Raw genomic sequence first — 21462 nt, 5'->3', positions numbered from 1 at the left:
TACGTTTTCGCCTGCGTGTTTAATGTATAACGGACGGTGTAACCTAAAATTATCTAATTATCTATTTCAGTTAATGATTGCGTTGTTCCTTATCTTCGAATTGGATCCTGCTTATTATTTTTTGCAGACTGTAAGAGCAATTTTATAAAAGTAAACTTGAACTTTTGATTATGTCAAATAGAATTTCCGATGCTGGAACTTCCAAAGGATTTACAAAACGAAAGTATGTTTCGATGTCCAACAAACAAAAAGTGGAATTGCTGCAAAAAATGGATAAAAACATGAAGAATGTGACAGAGAGGTTAGTGAAAACGAAAAAATTTCGATTGACAAGTTAGTCGGTATTCTCGGCATGGCAATTAATGGGACTTGAACAGCGGAACTTTGTAACTGAACAAGAAATTATGTCTGTTTATAGAATTAAAGAGAAAGTATTATCACATAAAACGAAGCAACTTAAACAACTTACATTGAAAGAAATGTTTAATAAAGTAAACAAATAAATATTAAGCTTTTTTTTTTTTTTTTTTTTTTTTGTAAATTTTGATACCCTTTAGATCATAATTGTTCTTTATTTCATAAATTACGGTTTCATATTTTTAATTTTAGAATTTCTGCATGCCATCTTACAAGATTTAAACTGATGATCTATAATCCGGAAAAATCGATAATCCGGAATCACCTAAGTCCCTACGAGTCCGGATTAACGACTTTTGACTGTATATATATATATTTTATGATCTTTTGACATACAAAAACATAAAATTTCATAAATTATAGATATTTTTTAAAACAGTTATGGAACAGTTTTAGCATTTTTAATAGTTGGAGAGTTATAGTGGCACAAAAACAAATTTAACATTTTCAACCTAAATGTATTATATTTTACAAGTTGGACATTACTACTTTATAACTGTGTTAAATAAAATGTGCAAAAATTGGATGTATTCCACTGCCTATGCAATTTCAGTCTAATTATTTCCTGTAATATTACATGAGTTTTTTGTACCGAAATAATAACGATGATTATTTCATTTTTTAGCCTCCATGCCAAAAAAAAGTTTTATTTAACTATAGTATTCAACTCTGAATAATATAACTATATGAATATAGTTACTATGATATAATAACTCTGAATATAGTTAAATGAAGTATAACTGTATGAATTTAATATATGAATAATAGTTAAATCTTCATTTATCTATATTCAACTCTGAAGAGGTTTCTACATTTCTATATTTATTCTCCATGCTAATTTAGAATAAACACTATCATGTCATTTCAAGATATATTTGATAATAATATATATCTAATCTCAAACTAGAAAGACTAATTTATTTAGAAAAATATTCTTGAACAATATTAAAGCATCTTTCTGAAAATAAATTATAGATAGAGAAAACACACATAAACATAATTTCAATATTGATTTTGAATATATGATTTTCATTATTGTGTCCTTTCTTTTCTTTCACATGATAATTTCTTATGGTCTGAATGAAATTCATCAGCTGCAGAAGTTCCAAAGGTCCTAACCAAATCAAAGATTACATTAAAATATAAAAGGAAGAAAAAATAAGAATAAAATATTTGGAAAAGTATTATGCTATTTATGTATGCAAACAGTAATAATAATACTAATATCAACTAAATATTACTTTTGAAGTCTTGAAGAATCAATGGCATATCTTTATTTATAAAACAGTGAGTGATGCATTACTAACGCAGCTTTAAAACATGATACATCTAGATTATATTTTAATAAGTTTAGGATTTTTTTTAAAACACTGTGTGAAATGCTAAAAATGTTATTGCAGTAGAAGAATTTGTGAATCTAACTTTCCTGTTGATATACTGACCACGAAGCCTAAAATGTATCATAAATTCTTTATTTTTATCAGCGAAACTGTCATTCCATTTTGATAATAGAGCAAATCATAGAACTCAGTTTTTTTATTTTTTAATATCTATATTTTTTCATACTAATGTTTAATGTTAATGTTTCCTACCTGAAAATTGCTATTCTTTTTAGGGACAGGAAATTATAGAAAAAGCTGGAGGACTTCACAAATTCATGAACTGGAAAAATGCATTATTGACTGTAAGCAAATTTTAATACATGGTTAACATGGTGTGTTATCTAATTTTAATTTACATTGAATCACATGCAGCCTATTAACTTTCATATATGAAATATATTATACAATTTTACATTATTTTACAAACATACTAATGAGCTAGGACAAGAGAGAGGCAAGCAAGGCCCTTGCCTCAGCTGAACGGTTAGAAGGGGTGCCAAACTAGTTATGGAAATTTAGAAATTGATTTTAAAAAAGAAAGGTACTTTCTGATTATCTGCACCCCACTTTAAAGTCAGAAACTCAGTTGCAATTTTGAAGGGAATTTTGCAAATTCATTGGTTACTCATTTGGTGATTCATTTTTCATCAAGCTAATGCACAAAAAGCAGCAGCCATTTTCAAAATGCTGCAACTTTTGAAGCTATTTTAATACAATCTTTGATGCTTATATGTTTGCTAGTATATTCACTCCTTATTTAGAGGTCTTTTTGAAAATAAATTTTAATTTTCATAATCTTTCAATGAACATGAAGATGTGAAAGTAATCACAATCCATTATTTTGACATGCAATATACTGAGCTCACTTATTTGTATTATAAAATATATATTTACCTCTGAAATAAAAAAATAGTTAAGGAATGCTTATTTAATTTGAAAAAAAAATGGAATTGAGCCCACTATATTTCAAACTTACTGAGTAATATTATTTGTTCTTTGGGGCCAATTCAATTATCTGGGATTTTATGGTACTGAGAAATTTCCATTTTCCACTAAATTCTTGGGGAACCCATTAAATGTAGAGCACCTAATACTGACTTGTTCATTATCTATTTTCACCATGTTTGTTTTCTAAAAATGGAAAAAGTATATTTGTGTTATAGAACCTTTTGCCTTGTATGAAATTTTAACGTGCTTGCAAATTATATTAAAGTCATATTCCATATGCATTTCTTCAATAAGTTTGCTGAACTGTAAACAGATTGCCAAAATTTAAAAAGAATTTTGTTCTTTAAAGCAAAATTTCAGGAACATCTACTTTCAATATTATGGTATTGTTAGCTTGGTTATTCATGAAGCCCTCTTTTATTAGAACTGGCTATAATGTCATTTTGAAAGCACATAATTTATGATTCACTTCCACAGTACTTGTGCATTTGTAATTAGAAATGTTTACCAAATCAATTACAGAAATGTCGACCAAACTCTTTCTTTTAATGTACTGCAAAGTGGGTAAATTTTTGACAGTATGAGAAATGTTTAAAAGCTGTAGCTTTTAGAAAAAGTTTTTAATAATTTGTAAGTTTATGTGATTGATAATGGATAATATTCTGAATAAGTGTGCCAAATTGATAAAAAAACCATACTTAAAAAAGAAAGTTAATTCATAATATACCTGTCTAGATTAAACTAAGTGTATAAATTTTTTTTTGCAATAAAATGTTCTTATTAGATAATAGTTTCAAAAATTTGAGTTTTGCAGAATCTTATGAAAACTGCTGGTTATATTATAACAAAAGGAAATTTTAAATATCAAATTTGAAATTTGTTAATTAGTTTAATTTAAAGAATTACTTGCAGGAAAATGTTGCTATAAATTCTAATTTAAATGACTGTAAATGCTGTGTTTGATTAACCATTAAGTAATATAAGCTCAAGCTTAGGGCTTAAAGGAAGTGGCACACCACAAAAAGGTCCTTAAGTATTTAGGAAAGGGGCACCAAAAAATTTCCTTTTGCCGATTCTACCATAGAATATATGGTACAGCTAAACTAAAGCCAAGAAAGAGAAGGAATGAAGAAAAACTGTCATAAACATATGTGAGGGCATTAAAATCTTTTAGGAGCTTAGGGCCTCTGAAAGTCTTAACTCATGCTTATATGAATGGGAAATTAATAATGAATGTAAAGTCTATGTCAGTAAAGAATTACTAATCTCTGCTGATGGTTCTATTTCAGTTTGAGCCAAAAATTATGTATCTTGTAATTATGTAGAAAGTGTTGATAATAATCTAATATTACTTATATTTGGAAATTTTATCTGTCCAAAAAAAATTTCACTATGAATCATTTCAGGATAGTGGCGGTTTTCAGATGGTATCGTTAGTGAAATTATCTGAAGTTACTGAAGATGGTGTCAGATTTGTTTCTCCTTATGATGAGAAAGAAATACTTTTAACTCCAGAAAAGTCAATAGATATTCAGAATAGTATAGGGGCTGACATCATAATGCAGTTAGATGATGTTGTGAGTAGTACTATTTCCGGACCCAGAGTTGAAGAAGCAATGCATAGGTATGTAAATAAATGTATCAAATGCAGTTTGTTTTCTCAACACCCTAGTTATGAATACAAAGATGAGTGCTGTAATTATATTGTTGTTATTATTTAAAATCAAATGCAGGCAACTACATAAAATTCATTCAGTATATCCCATTCACAAAATAGCATATTTAAAATAATACCTTTCTGCCATATCATTACAAACATGATTTATTAAATTATATGCTTAGCTATAAAATTGAGAAAGTTATTATTTTTATCCAATAGTTGTGCTATTTAATTAATAATTAAGTAATTTTTTCAGTTCAGCTCATCTTAATGCATTGAAATCTGTTTCTCAATTTGAATGTTAAATTTTATTTCTGTGGTAGAATTTTACAATAAATATATTTTAAGAGCATTTTTGCTTGGAAATTCCAGAAAGTTATTAACTTGTATAACATGCTAAATTTCTAAACTGAATATTAAAATATTAATGGATTTTCTGGATTTTGGTTAAAATATTTTGTTTTCATTTCAGTTTGATAATCTTAGATATCAATCTTGTTTTAATCAATTTATATCTTATTTTTGAATGTTGTTGCTGTTTACGTTTTAAGGGGGGAAAAGTCCTTGAAAACTGAATGTGAAGTTTTTACATGAAATATTAAATGTATTCTATGGTACAAAATAGACACTGGCAATTTTTTCATTCAATATACCTTGAGATTTTAACATTCAATTCTGAAGTCTTATTTAAGTACTTACTTACATTATGTAAGTAAGTATTTACATTGTTACATTATGTAAGTAAGTAGTTATTAGATCTATTTTGATGCTTTAAGAAATAAAAAACTAATTATTATTTTTACAGAACCTATCGCTGGCTTGATAGGTGTATCAAGTATCACAAGAAGCCTAAAAGTCAAAACCTTTTCCCAATTGTTCAAGGAGGTCTTAATCCTGAATTAAGATGGCAGTGTGCCAAAGGTGACAAAATATTCTCCTGAATTATTTCAAATCCTTTTCTTTGCATTAAATTTCCTTTTAAATTTAGAATAATAATGAAAATTCCTGTTGCATTTAGAGCTCAGCTAATAATTTAGAGCTATAACATTATGAAAGTTATGTGTAATCTGTGGAAATTATTTTGATTAATTAATAGATGGCGCTAGCGTTGCGTGTTAATGCGACGCGACGTGCCTTCTGAATTTCCATAGGCTCTCCACCGGCAGCTCGATAGATAGATGTCTGATGGTTCGCACACCATTTGATTAGGAACACTTCGGTTCCTATTTGATTTCGATTTTCGATTATGAAAGCATATAGATTTATTTGTCAACTGAACCACCATGTTTTGATTAATGATCTGTAAATATTGTACATATTAAAAGTTACATTTTAATGTGATTGATGTCGATTTATAGATCTTAATCAAAACATGGTGGTTCAGTTGACAAATAAATCTATATGCTTTCATAATCGAAATCAAATAGGAACCGAAGTGTTCCTAATCAAATAGTGTGCGAACCATCAGACATCTATCTATCGAGCTGCCGGTGGAGAGCCTATGGAAATTCAGAAGGCACGTCGCGTCGCATTAACATGCAACGCTAGCGCCATCTATCAATTAATCAAAATAATTTCCACATACTCCCCACCTGAACTCTGTCAAGAGTTCACATTAATCTAACAACAATCAAATTTATATCAATAAGTATTTTAACATATAATTATAAAACAATTGATAAGTATATTAAATGAATAGAAAATATATTCAAACTACAGTCAAAAGTCGTTAATCCGGACTCGTTGGGACTTCGGCGATTCCGGATTATCGATTTTTCCGGATTATAGATCATCAGTTTAAATCTGGTAAGATGGCATGCAGAAATTACAAAATTAAAAATATGAAACCGTAATTTATGAAATAAAGAACAATTATGATCTAAAGGGTATCAAAATTTACAAAAAAAAAAAAAAAAAAAAAAAGCTTAATATTTATTTGTTTACTTTATTAAACATTTCCTTCAATGTAAGTTGCTTCGGTTCATGTGATAATACTTTCTCTTTAATTCTATTAAACAGACATAATTTCTTGTTTAGTTACAAAGTTCCGCTGTTCAAGTCCTATAATTGCTGTGTTGAGAATACCCACTAATTTGTCAATCGAAATGTTTCGTTTTCAATAACCTCTGGGTCACTTTCTTCACTATCGGAAGCGAATTATAATGACGAGGAACTTGATTTAAATCATATCAAAGACAGAATGAAATACTACACTTAGTATGGAATTATAAACCAAATAAAATAAAAACATCTGCCCTGAAGATAAGGATAGTGTTGACAGATCAACTTCCAATCCGCCGCGTGAAATTGATAAACAGATTTCGGATCTCAAAACATACTTTCGCTTTGTAGATACAAATTACATATTATTAAATATATATCGGAAATTCTATTTGACATAATCTTTCTAATCTATCATAATCTAATAATGACGTTTCTCCCCCCCCCTCTGCCGCAGAGCAGCGTGAAATTGATAAACAGATTTCGGATTTCAAAACATACTTTCGCTTTGTAGTAAATATATATCGGAAATTCTATTTGACATAATCGAACGTTCAAGCTTACTTTTATAAAATTGCTCTGACAGTCTGCAAAAAATAATAAGCCGGATCCAATTCGAAGATTAAGGAACAACGCAATCGGCAACATTACCTGAATTAGATAACTTTAGCTTAGCGTATAACTCCGTTACAATTTAAACGCGCATGCGCACAAACATATTCGCAGCCGTAAGGGTCTTACGCGCTCTCGTAAACGCCTGTGCGCATGCGTGAACGCGACGCATGCGCAGAAAGTTTGTAGCTTTGAGGTCCGGATTATAGATCATTCCGGATTATGGGTGTCCGAATTAACGACTTTTGACTGTATAATCATTATATTAAATTCTAAAAAAAGGTATGTTATCATCAAATACAATTTGACACTACTTCAGTAAATCTAAACTATTCTTAATCTAAGCATTCGATTTATAGATCTTAGAATATTTTGAAACATAATCTAACACAGGTGGAAAGTTTGTCTTTTTTAAGAAAAATTCTTTTGGGAGGAGATCATAGCATTAAACAGGTACAAATGTCATATTCAGCCCAGAATACATGTGGTTGGCAAATGTGGCACTATTTTGTTTATATCGCAACCCTTTTAATGTTTTGTGAGGAATGTGGTTGTATTTTGCTGTGGTGGTTGTTTGGTTACATGTTGAATAATGGCATATAGTTCCACGAAGGAAGTTGTGGAGATATATCAGCCATGTGTTTTAGAGTGTATTCAAAGCTATATTTAGTTCAGGAAGATATGTTGTTGGACTTATTGATGAAGTACTTGTTCATGGTTGTCTTCATGCTGAAAGAAGTATATTTTTGCAGTTTTTATCGGATACAGGGTTTTTTAAGCTGAACTTCACATTTGAGAAGTGCGAGTCTGATATGAAGATTTGGTAAAAAAATTGTGTTTCTGGTGGATTTGTATGGATTTGCAAAAAAATTGTTAAGAGTAAAGAATGTGATTCTCAACAAAGTTTTAGGTTTGGATCCTGGTTTTCCTGCAATAAGTTGACTTTAGAGAAAATTTTTAGTGTAACATTTGAAATTTTTAATCATAGAAAGACGTCTGACATAGCTAAGTCGCGGCATTTTGTTCACATGCTTTATGTGATTGGCCTACTTTTATTAATCAAAGTATATTGGATTATATATGCAATACAGAGTCGTAGCTAGGGTTTTCAGTGCCCAGGGACAACTGAAGATTTCGCGACCCCCTAACTGCTTGCCAAGGATGGAAAACATTTAATTTTAAAATGTCGTAACATCAGTTTGGCGCCCCTTGGATTTTGCGCCTGGGGACAGATGCCCCCCTTGCCCCTCTCTAGCTATGCCCCTGATGCAATGTCTGTCCTTACAAGTTTTTGTTTGAAATTAATATTTTGCTTTTTTGGGAACTATTTTGAATGGTAAATGAATTTACTTTTTTATTGTTTTAGTTTTGTAAAGAGTTATTTTAATTGTCGCTTTGCTTTAATTTTGTGTTGTTATTTTTTTTCATTTTTGTATTTATTCATATTGAAATTGTTTAGAATTTATTGTTGTTATTTAAATTTGTTGTCAAACATTTTTGGTGAGAAACTTCATGCTTTTACTTATCCAAATTTTTTTTATTTCAGACTTTTAGCTTAAATTGTTTGCGAAAACCACGTTTTTTCAGTCACTTTAGGCTTTAAGTTTGAAACGTAAGCAAAAAATTTAGATAAGTAAAATCGTAGAGTTTCTTGCCAAAAATGTTTGCCAAGAAATTTTTTGCCAACCTGGTCCATATATGATAGTAGTTCCATTAAATATAAATTACTTTTTACGATGAAGACTTTATAGTATTCTCTTTTTGATATAACATTATTTTTGTTACATAATTTTTGTATTTGCTAAATAACTTTTTAATAAAATTTATAGTGTATTGTCTAATAGCAGTTTAATTGCATAAAATAGAGTGTATCTAATCTAAAAATATTCCCCTTCTCTATCCATTCTGGAGTCTAAAAGCTTTACATAGTTTTTATTTATATATAGTGTAATACTGTGATTGCATACAATTCAAGAAACTATTTGCCTTATTTTACCTTAAAGACAAATTTCACTTGATTTAGATGCAAAACTGATTTTCCTTTTAAAAGATGATGTTAAAAATTTTAGTATTTATCTCTGTATTTGACTCGAATAAAGTGCAATTTAACAGTGGTGAGATTAATGGGTGTAAAAGAAAATAATTTGCTTTCAGTGATGAGAGAGCTTTATCAGATCATCTTTTGAATTGAAGTGAATTTATTTGATGTCGATGCTGGTCTAAGATGGAAATTCTCAAAGTTTTAAGTGAGGCCAGTTAGGAGGGGGAAAAAATTATTATTAAACTCTGAATTGTAGTATTTAGTTTTGAATGAAGTTCTTGCAGAGAAAACCAGTTTGATACTTTTGTGTTAGTTTTTAAAGACAAGCATGTTTTCTGCAATTTTGCAGTATATGAATGATGTCCATAAATAGTAATTTATAATACTAGTCTCAAATACAGATCATAAATTCTAATGTGAAATTTATTGAGTTTACTGTCATTGACATTTTTCTTATATTTTATATATTCTTAGAATAGAATATAGAATATAGAATTTTTAACATTGGAAACATTCTTGGTGGCGTTTTTCCAAATTTTCGGATTGTTGTGTCACTCTACATGCACCATATGCATCTAAATTAACTGTTTCTTCCTTCATTGGTGACATGTGGGTTTACCTTAAGTTATTATTACCTTATAGGTTGCCAATAATCAATAGATTTTACTGACATCATCATACGTCAGTTTATTTTAAACATTTATACAAATTTAGTGCACCACATTACAGTATTAATCTGGGGGTTGATGTAAGTGACCTTCAACCTGCAAATCACTTCTGACCAACAGAGAGCAGTGGTGGCCATTGGTTTGATTTTAATTTGAAATACTATCTACATTTAATGCACTAGTGCATGTTGGTGATCTATGAGTGGACTGCCAATGATTGTCAACCTAGAGGTCACCAATGAACAACATTTATGCACACCTTCTGTTTGGTCTAATTTGAATAATCTATTTAAATAATATCATTTTAAATGCATATAAATATGCCCAACTGATAATTTTTATGAACATCTGAAGCTTTATTTTAATGACTATAATATGTTTCTAATGTTATATATTTTGTATCTGATGCATAGTCATACCGTTCCCCAAATGCCTTTAATTATTTAATTTGAGGAGTTGTGCCAAAGAATTAAAGGTACATACCTGTTCCTTTGTTAAAAAAAAAATTGAATGAATGTTCTGTTTTTATAATTTATGTTTGAAAATATTTTTTTAGAACTTCTCAAAAGAAATGTGCCTGGTTATGCAATTGGTGGACTAAGTGGTGGTGAATCTAAAGATGATTTCTGGAAAATGGTTCATTTAAGTACAGATTTGTTACCTAATGAAAAGCCTAGATATTTGATGGGAGTGGGGTGAATTTTTTTTAATTGCTTATTTTTATAAATAGCAATTTAGATAAAATTAACATACTTAAATAAAGCCAAATGTATAATTATGCTTATGTACAATAAATATAATTTGGTATATTTATTACAATTTATTCAGAGGATCATAATTATTCTATTTAATCCAGATTTCCTTTGGATCTTGTTGTTTGTTCAGCTTTGGGTTGTGATATGTTTGACTGTGTGTTTCCAACAAGAACTGCAGTAAGTTAATTTTTTCTTCTTTGCACAGTTATATGTAGTTTGTGATATTGTTTAGTTTCTTTACAGAAATGTGAAAACTCTATATTGTATAAAATATGTAAATCTAAAATTATTGTAAACTATTAAATCATATTGAAAAAAGAAAATAATCTGTCTCATATTTTGATATTGTGCCATGTGTGTGCAAAGTCCATATACTTAATGTGGATGAAAGTAATAATTCCTTGTTGTCCACTGGGCATTCATATTTTTCTATGTAGTACCAAATGGCACTACATGAAGCACGTAACAAACAACAGAATATATATAAAGTGCACAAATCCAGGTATAAAGTACCAGAGTCATTTCGGCTTTAATATGAAGAAAAGTATCTCTTTTTCATGTCAGTTTTGGGCAAATTTACGTTTTTTAGGGAAATGCTATGCTGGTCAGAAGGTTAAAATCAATAAAGGAATTTTTAATTTAAATCTGTATTTTATTGTTTTGATAATATACATAATTTATAATATGTCCAGTTGGTGATTTTATCAGCATTTATAGTTGGGCCCGTCAGTAGCTCAGTAAAACTCATAATTAAATAAATCACTTTCCACAAAACTCAAAAATGGACTGTATACTAAAATTTATTAATTACTCAAAAAGCCGCATAGTTAGTTCACATCTCTCCGCGGCGTCTCAGAACACACTCAAAACAAGTGGCCACAAGGTGGCGCTATAAAAACATCAGCGTCATGGTTTTATATATACAAATATTACATATTTTTCACAGATGGCGCCTTTGGCGTCAACAATACTTTTCTAGTTAAAAAATGTCTAACACTATGTTACGTAATTGATGCAGAATCTCTCTACATTTTTTATGATGATGTGCATTTTTGAAAATGTCTTAATTTTTTAAATATATAATGGTAAATATTTTGAGGTATAGATTATAATCTGAAGATTTCATTTTGCAGTTTTTTTTTATTCATTATTATAACATTTATATTGAAGTTGCACATCAATATATGTACTTCCTGAAAGTAGCATTCTGTGTAACTATTTTAAAAGGTTGTATTTTCTTTGATGTTATTAGCGATTCGGCACTGCACTTGTACCTGGTGGGGAACTAAATTTGAAAAATAAAGCATTTGCTAATGATTTTAGACCAATTGATGAAACATGCAAGTGTCCAACTTGCATTCGATACTCCAGAGCTTACATCTATCAGATTGTTACGAAAGAAACAGTTGCTTGTCACATGATTACTACCCACAATATAGCACATCAGGTAAGTTACATTTTGTTTCCTGTATTGATTGTTGCTGACGTGTGATATTTTAATTCATTGCATCAAATGTTTACTTTGTTTTGTTGCCAAAACATGAGATCTTTATTTTATATTATTAGCTTGTCAGTCGTGCGAAAATGTGAAATGAAATTTTACCGTGTGTAAAATTTGAATGTTTTTTTAAAGGAAATTTAAAGGCACTTTCTAGAATAGAAATTCAAGTTTTTTTAAAGGCACTTTCTAGAATAATAGCTCATAATATACTGCAGTTTTGGATATTATATTATTGTCACTTAAAACCACGTGTAAAATAATTTGAATCCATAATAGTGCAGCTAGCAATAAATTAGGGATTATCCAAGTATCTGAATCTTGAAATAATGTTCTTAAACTATAATCTGACAATTTAGAAAGCCATAATCTTACAAACTTCGTAACTTTCTGGTATAAAAATATAATATTGCTGAAAAATATGAGACCCAAATTATATTTGAAAATTTTAAAAAATTTTTTACTAATAATCTTGTAAAACATACCTATATTCAACATATATATATGAAACAAAACAAAAAACTTATGTAGAAAGATAAATGATATGATTTTAATTTACATACATTAAAATTACTTTTTTTAATAATTGACATTAGCAAAACATGAATATTTCATCATATACAACATTTCTGTAATTAGAAGTTGAATGACCGGCAATTGTGAAAATAAGGGTCGGGTAAGGACTTTTAATCTGGGTAAGGGGTGGGTATATATATATTGGGTTGTTCGGAAAGTAATTTCGTTTTTTGGGGGGAACATGAAAGACAATTTTCGTATAATGAATAAATATTTTATTAAATTATATATTAGCCATTCTGGTCCAACACCTTTTGCCATCTTTCTGGCAGTAACGTGATTCCCCGCTCATAAAAGTTTTGGTCCTTGCTGGCAAAAAACTGATTCAGGTGGTTTTCGACATCTTCATTTGAGGTAAAGGTTTTACCATCCAAAAAATTTTGCAGGGACCGGAACAAATAATAATCGGAAGGCTGCAGATCTGGAGAATATGGTGGGTTTTGCAGTATGTCCCATTCAAGCTGTAAAAGCTTTTGGCAAGTGACCAAACTTGTATGAGGTCTCGCATTATCCTGGTGGAACACTACACCCTTCCTGTTGGTTAATTCTGGCCTCTTCTGTTTAAGTGCATCATTCAATTTGTCCAGCTGATGACAATAGACTTCCGAATTAATAGTTGTATTGTCCGGTAAAAGCTCCAAAAAAAGATTCCGTTGAAATCCCACCAAAGGGACAGCATCACCTTTTTTTGGTGAATGTTGGCTTTTGAAACACTTTGAGCCGTTTCATCTTTTCTGCTCCATGACCTCTTGCGTTTCACATTGTTGTATACGACCCATTTTTTGTCCCCAGTAATAATCCGCTTCAAAAATGGATCATTTTCCTGACGTTTCAGAAGCGAATCACACATGTCAACGCGATGACACAAATTTCACTCCGTAAGAACATGGGGCACCCACACATCGAGCTTCGAGGTTAAGCCCAGGCCTTTCAAGTGGCCATAAACAGTCGAATTCGACAAATTTAACCTCTCACTGATCTCTCGTGTGGTTATTCGCCGATTTGCATCAACTAATGCCTTTATCGCATCTTTGTCAGCTTCAACCGGCCTTCCAGACCGTGGTGCATCTTCGACATCAAAATTGCTGGATCGAAACTTTGCAAACCAGTTCTGGCACTGGCGTACTGTTAACACGCCTTCTCCATACACATCCGTCAATTTTTTTCTCGCTTGTACAGCATTTTTACCTTTTAAAAATAAAAATAGTAAAAAAGTAAAATATGACGAAAATGCTGCTTATTGCTCTCCATATTTAAAAGGGCACTAACCAAAAACTACTGCGTAGAATTAATAGAACTTTTTCACACACAAGCCTTGTAATATCAGCTCTCAAGACATATAATGGTTATGCAGCTTAAGTGTGAAGTTGGTTTCAAAAAAATGTAATTAAGTCCTCTGACAGGAAAAAACAAAATTACTTTCCGAACAACCCAATATATATATTTACTTTTGTTTCTGCTGATTGCAATAAAAATGCAAGGTGCACAGCTAAATTATTATCATTTGCAATTCCATATAAAATTATAATTGTTATAGTAGTTCCATATACAAAATTTTGACATTTTACAGCTTATCATTTTTGACTTACGTGAGATGCATACATACATACAGACCTCCTGAAAAAAATCCATTTTGGAAAATAACAGTCCTTTATTCTGTCCAAAGTATGGAAGTCATGCAAAAAAATCATCCAAAAGGATTCAGGAAAGCTCAAAATGGATATTTCTGTGCTGTGGAAGTGTAATACATGAAATTTTTCGCTATTACAATGCTTCTTTTGTACAAGGAAGTAAAAACATTAAAGATCTTAATTATCTAAATACGAACAGAGAAACAAATAAAATCTCACCTCAAAATTCATACCTTTCGTATTTACTTCAACTGATTAGTGGCTAAACCACTAAATGCTGGTAAATCCCCCATAATTCCTAGTAGATAACTAGGCTGATATTTTGAGATTTTTATGATTTTCCTGGTATGTTACATAGCTATAAGACTGTTTGCCTTAAAAAGTCAACTATATAGTATTGCGTGCATATGAGTTTATAATACAAGAATGCTTGTAGATTGAATGCACACAGGTCTTCGATGATAGGTTGATAAAATTTGTTTTATCGAAAGAAACACTTCAAAGTTATGGAATTTTCCACAGACATACTCATACAGGTGTTTACAGTATCACAGAATACAATCAGTAGTTGCACTTCAAACTACTGAGAACGTTGAACACAATGCAATGCAAAGCGCATCTAAAGAAAAAGCTAATCCAGAGATATCTAATTACTCCTATCTACTCTGATGAATTGACTACTTGCAGCAACAGCTAATAGCAGATACTCTTTCCAGCCTTATATGGTTTTCACCCAGCAGCCGAGATATTTCTAGTACTTTCTGCTTCTCGAATTTACTGGAAGGCAATATGAGTGTCAAATTGCATTTGCAGCTAATATAGTCATCAATTATATTCATTCAGTTACAATACTTATTACGGTGTTACAGGGACCGGACCCAAATGTCATTAAATAGTCTCCGATTTGGGCAATTTCTCAGCAAATTTTGCAACAAAGTTAATCACCAAAACCGTTACTAGCTTGGTGATATCTCGTCAAATTACCGAGATACCCGTTTACTCAATGTTAAATGGACTTACCTCCGTTTCTTATTTTTCCGACATAGCTCGTCTCTTTAGACTTTTCTTGTTACATTATAAAAAAGAAATACAATGATTTTACTTATAATTGCACTAAAATTACCTATCTAAGTACGAAATTCTTAACAATAAGCATTCTTGTTCTTAATTAAGTGTTTTTTAGTACTCTGTCTTAATGATTAACTACCTCTTATAAATTCTGATTTTTAGAGAGCACAAATTAATCAACATAAATGCACTTGTGATTGGCCTGAAATTGAAATGTAATCATCAAGTGATTTATTTTTGTTGTGACTTATCTCACTTATCTGGCAATAACATCAGAACAAGCCTACGAAATTCATTGTAGCAAGGAGAGCAAGAGTTTTAGCACCTAGCAGGTGACAGTACGACTTTGCTCATTTACGCCCCAAATTTTGATGAAGAACGCCCCAGGGGGCTGGTTGCGAGGGTGCCCCACCCTTCTTTTCCTACCATCAACCTCTCAAGAGGACTTTCGGATCACCTTATATTAAGAGTGCCCCCCCAGCCCACAAGACACTATATGTTTACAAACATCCATGTGTTCTCCAGAATGTGAATTCGGGCCCTTCGGTATTGCAGTAGGCTCCCCCAACCATAATCCAGTCTGACCAGCACATATGATTTTGCCATGTGTTTGTATTTCAGTATTTTAAAATTTATTCATCTGAATTACTTTTAAATGCAGTTCAAAATGGAAATCTGACTGTACTTTTCTTTTTGATATCCTTAAAACTAAACTTTTACAGAAGTTAAAAATTATGTTTAAGTCAAATTATTTTTTAAATTAAATAGTCTATGATATTTTCTTTGACACCTGTTCTTAATAGTGTTGCAAATATTTGAGACCTTTTTTAATTTGCGTTTTTGTTTTTCTGTAGTATTTTATATTGCTTTAGATCAATAATTTTTTACTTTAATTTGTGTTTAATGTAATTTGTGGCCGTATGTCTTGTTATTTCCAGCTATTATTATGATTATCTTAATAACGTCAACAATCCTGTAACTCACAACAGATGTCAGAATTTGGGGTTTCTTTAATGTCGACAACCATGAAGATGGAAGAGCAGCTGAAAGCAGTTATGGACATGATTGCTGCCAGACCGGAAAAAGCGGCAGCTTAAGGCCTTGATAAAAGTGAATGCCACTGAAATGAAGACCTTGATGAAAGCGAATACTGTTGAAATGAAAAGGGAAAGAAAGACCTCAACAGAAGCAAATGCTGCAGAAATGAAAAAATCTGTTGAAGCAAATGCTGCAGAACTGCAGAAACAAAGAGTATTGCCGCAGTCTCTAGGGAAAGTAATCAGTTTTATGAACGAGAAAGAGGAGCTATAAAAGAAACATTACAAAGATAGAATAAAACTGTATGTCAAGAAATTGCCAACATCACTTTCGTTGTCACTTTAAACCAGAGGTTGGAAAAATATATTAATTTGAGAAATCTGCAGAGTCAAGTTGTTAGTTGGATATGGCGACTACAGGAATAGGAATATGACTTGGAAATTCAACATCGCAGCAGAACTTCACATGGGATTGCTGCTGCACTTTCAAGACCTTGTGCAGAAAATTGCAAACATTTTTCCAAAGCCGAGTTATAATATGACTTTGAAGTTCCAGTGGTCAAACTAATATAGACTCCTTAATATGAGAGCCTAATTCATGCATGGTATAGTGAAAAATTGAGAAAAGCTGAAATGGAAGATCCTTGATTGAGGCCATTAATGCAAGTAATGGAAACAATGAAAGAAAAGCCCAGCTGGCAAAAAATTCCCATTAGTCCGACAACAAAAAAATATTGGGCCTTGTGGAATTCCCTTCACCTGCGAGATGGAGCTCTCTACTGCAAATGGGAAGCTGAGAACGGAAAGATTTTCAAATGGCAGCTCATCTTACCGACATCTCAAGTTCCTAGTATTCTGCCAGAGCTTTTTAGCACGCCTACTGGAGGCTATTTTGGTGTAAAGAAGACACTCCACGACGTTGTAAACACTTTTGTCTGGGACAAAGCCAAAGCAGAGGTAGAAAGGTGGTGCAAATCCTGTGAGGTGTGTGGAACTTGAAAGAGGTCTACAACACATACATAAGGAGGATTGCTGCACTATAATGTGGCAGCAGCATTCAAGAGGATTGCTTTGAAGATTCTCAAACCTTTACCTCATACAGCTAAAGGTAACAAAAACTACCTACTTGTCATAGACTACTTTAGTAAATGGCCAGAAACTTTTCCATCTCTATTTAAGAAGCTTCAAAAAAAGCAGAAGTCCTAGTGCAGAACTGAATTTCATGATCTGGAGTGTCTCTCCATATTCATTCTGATTAGTGATCCTTCACATCACTTTTTTGTAAACAAGGATTTTGTAAAATTCTCAGAATGGAAATGACTCAAACCACTCCTTTACATCCACAGTCAGATGGTGGAGAGATTCAATCGAACAATCTTGGACCCTCTCTGCTCTATCTGTGTTCCAGACCCAGCAGGACTGGGACCAGAAACTGCCATTATTTCTGCTAGGGTACAGGAGTGCCATTCATGAGAGCACTTGATTTTCATCAGCGCAAAAGGATTTTTAGCCATGATCTTCATCTACCATGTAACTTACTTTTCGAACGACCACCAGACATGCTTTCTTTGCTTGAACAGTACTTGGAAGATCTGCAACGACATTTAGAAGATTTTCAGTGGTTTTCCAGAGGAAGGATCAGTACTGCCATTGAGGGGATGAAGACGAAATGCAATGCCAAGTTGATGGTGAGAGAAATCATGGAAGGAGATCAAGTCAGGTTCTACAATCCATTACATCATCATGAGATCTCTCTTAAGCTACAACCGCGTGATCAAGAAATTGAACAATGTAGTGGTGCATATACAAAGAACTTCTTGTGCAGTTAAGGTATTGATGTATGAGGGGGCTGCACCTTATTATGGTAATGAGAAATAGTTATTCCTGGTTTTGGAAATTGTACTGCCTGGAATGTGTAGTCCTTAAAGAGGAGGCAATGTTGTAAATACTTAAATCCTTTCTGTTTGTTTTTTCATTTTTCTATACTGTTGGGATATTTTTATTGTTTTATTTATTTATTACTTTTAGGTTGGTAATTTTGTAGTTTATATTGCATTAATCAAATTTGTGGTCATATATCTTGCATTTAAATGGTTGTTTGTAACTTGAAATTTTAGATCTTTTAATTCTTAAAGCAGCGTTAGAATTGTGAAGATAGCTGAATTAGAATGGGAAAGATAGGAAATTTCATCCCTGATATGTCTTAACAGCATTTGGCAATTTCTTGGCAACTTGGCAACTTTTTGTAAAATTTGCAAAAATACATTTTTGAAGTTTCTAGAACTCATGCTATGGAATACAGGTCAAATAGCTAGGGAGCTCAGCTGTAAATCAGTGGTGAGATTTAATACTTAGCCGTATTACGAGTTTACTTTTACCCTGAGAGTGATTTGAGGAACTTAATTTCATGTGCTAAGGAGGAATTACTAAATATCAATGTTCACCTTGAGTTTTTTCCAGTTATTATTATACTATGTGTGCTGCTTATTGTAATTTTCATAAAAAAAATATTCATTGCTTTCTGCTTATATAAATGTTTTATTTAAAGAAACATCTAGATCTTTTTCTTGCAACAATGGCATAAAAAAATCTCAATTTTTTTATTAAATTTGCTAGTTGTATTCTTTGTCTACAATGAAAATTTTATTTAACTGTAGCCACAATTGATTACTTTCTTTTTCAGATGAATTTAATGAGGTCTATACGTGAAAGTATACTTGAAGATCGTTTTCCTCAATTTGTTGAAGATTTCATGTTAAGAATGTTTCCTACAAAAGAGTATCCAAAATGGGCTGTAGATGCTTTAAATGCTGTGAACATCAAACTACCCTCTTAGACTACAATTTTTTAACATTTTATAAAATTACCTATAACAAATTTTAATTCTTATAAATAAAATATTTTTCTAATACTTTGTTCACTTGTTTTAAAACATGCTGGTAATTTGGTGTGAATTTGCTTAATTTATTTTTGTGCTACAGATAAAAATAAAATGCTATGTTTACTCTCATATTTCTTCCCCTTAGGTAATTTTCAGCATACAATTTAAAAATTTGTGCTTTATGGTAACACTGTAAAATGTATGCAGATAGGAAAGTATGTGTAAGTAAAAAAAAAAATATTATCGAGACCTTTGAAATAGATAACATTAGTGTGTCTTTATGTGAGCTTTTTAATGTGTTATGTTTATACTTTAAGCTTCTCTTATGAAACTGTATATATGGCATACTTTTTCTCTCTCTTTTGAAGCAGGAAAAAGGGGGGCATATGTGAGTAAATATGGCAGATTTTAAATTACCCTAAAACTTTTTTATCAAACTTGTGCTTATATTATGAAATTATGAAGCAATTTATAATACTTTTTAAATGCACAAAAAGAGTGAGGGTACCAAGATGTAATTACTACCTTAATATTTCAAATTAAAAAAAAAAAGGAAGAAAATAATATTTATATTTTTTACCTACTGACATTTCCAACTAGAAACATTATTTTTTAAATAATTAGTTGAATTTTTTTTAACCTCCCAGCCCGCGCGTATGCGCAAAATGTACGACAAAATAAGTCTTTAATGCACATCTTTCGCATATCAAAGCTGAGACGTCTGAAGGTCATTTCTATTCCTCCTTTCTACCCTTCCCCACATCATGGAATGTGCCAACAGGAAGTTTTTTTTTTTTTTTTTTTTTTTTTTTTAATGGGCTTTTGTCCTACGTGGCAGCTTTTTCATTAAGTTTACGACACGTGCATGCTCGTGGGTGAAAATTCAGAAAATATTTTTTTTTCTTAAATATTTTGTAATTTTGTATTATTTTAATTTGAATACATTTGGCTCTGTAAATTTTATATTGGTTTTCATGGCAAAAAAAATATGTGCAACCAGCTGATTTTACTCGCATTCTTTAAGAATTATCTGATGAAGAAAAGGAAGGCAAGAAAACCTTTGGATGGGAGAACAATAGTGATTTCCATTCCGTATTTTCTTTTATTTCTATTTTTTAGAAATAAATAAAAATATTATAGTTTAAAGTGCTTTTTTGTAACCAGTAAGAAGTGTAAATTTCCATGCAGAAGTAAGTAATGCTAAACTTACTTTATTTTCCTACCAAGGTGCTTTCCTTTTTTATTTGTCTATACTTGTCTTTGATGAATATTAAAATTAGCTTCGATTTTAAAATATAACTATTAAATAATAAATTTAAAATGTTCTATAATGAAATACATTATTGCATTTCCATCTCACTAACATAAGAACTTAAAAATAATGTACTTATATTTGAATGTGATATCATTTGTATTTTGCAATAATATGATTAATATTTTATTTAAGAAATTTGTTATCAATATTCACTCATTTCTGTCCTCTTTTGTGCCTAAAACAGTAAAATAATGGATGTCGTAAAAAATACAACGTGCGCATGCTCATGTAAAATTGCTAAGCGCGCGTGCTGAAAGGTTAAATATAGATTTAAGCACATTTATATTGCATCAGAACTCACCACAGTTGGGTTTTAGTAGTTCTTGGTTTTAGAGATAAATCATGGTTTTAGTAGTTTTAGAGATAAATCATGATTCTAGTCGAAAGGCATAGGAGCCCTAAACACTTCTTTTGAAGAAATGGAACCACAATTTCAGCAAAAAATTATTTTAACACATTTTGCGTGGGTGTTCTTCAAACAAACTCTCACCAGGTAGCGGGCGATTTTTTACAATTTGTGCACAAAATTGCTTCTGTACTAAGTAGCTGTAGTGCCAGGCCTTTCATAACACATGAAATCTGTTTCTTATCATTATTTTCGAGGAAAATGGTGTTTTTATGCAGGGATTCCGTGCTCCAATAATCCTCTTTTTCGTCCTTATGCCCTCTCCCCATAAGAAGAATAAGCTCGAAAAGTGTCGCTATGTCTTGTATTGTAATGTCTTTCGCTTTGAGGGCTTTCTTGGAAATTGTGTTTTCATCAATATTTTGGTAATAGTTATCTATTTTACTTCTGTACAAGGAATGTAAAAAAAAAAAAAAAAATGCTACAACAATGGTTTTTTTTTACAAAAAAGCTACAGCATCCGCTACACTATCTAAAGCGTCTTCTGTATTTAATCCTGAGTGACCTAAAAACTCTTCAAAGACTGGAGGTTTGTTCTACTGACGACCATCCTTCTTGAGAATCAG

The 21462-nt window shown here is 31.2% G+C and overlaps 1 protein-coding gene across 1 annotated transcript in view; it reads left to right on the top strand.

The window, feature by feature from the left end:
- Tgt (tRNA-guanine transglycosylase) overlaps positions 1–19205 on the top strand; it is a 31969-nt gene extending 12764 nt beyond the window's left edge. The window contains exons 2-8 of the mRNA XM_035367969.2: positions 2033–2101; positions 4154–4371; positions 5213–5328; positions 10286–10424; positions 10586–10661; positions 11737–11931; positions 18978–19205. Of these exons, the coding sequence (XP_035223860.1) occupies positions 2033–2101; positions 4154–4371; positions 5213–5328; positions 10286–10424; positions 10586–10661; positions 11737–11931; positions 18978–19130 (966 nt within the window). The 3' untranslated portion in view covers positions 19131–19205. The remainder of the gene's footprint in view (positions 1–2032; positions 2102–4153; positions 4372–5212; positions 5329–10285; positions 10425–10585; positions 10662–11736; positions 11932–18977) is intronic.
- Positions 19206–21462: the final 2257 nt, after the last annotated feature.

The sequence above is a fragment of the Stegodyphus dumicola genome, chromosome 2, assembly GCF_044657685.1.
Source record: "Stegodyphus dumicola isolate Sdum_Otavi_A_Nest chromosome 2, ASM4465768v1".
Lineage (NCBI taxonomy): Eukaryota > Metazoa > Arthropoda > Arachnida > Araneae > Eresidae > Stegodyphus > Stegodyphus dumicola.
Note: the sequence above shows the minus strand (reverse complement) of the source record. Positions and strands in the feature narration are given on the sequence as shown.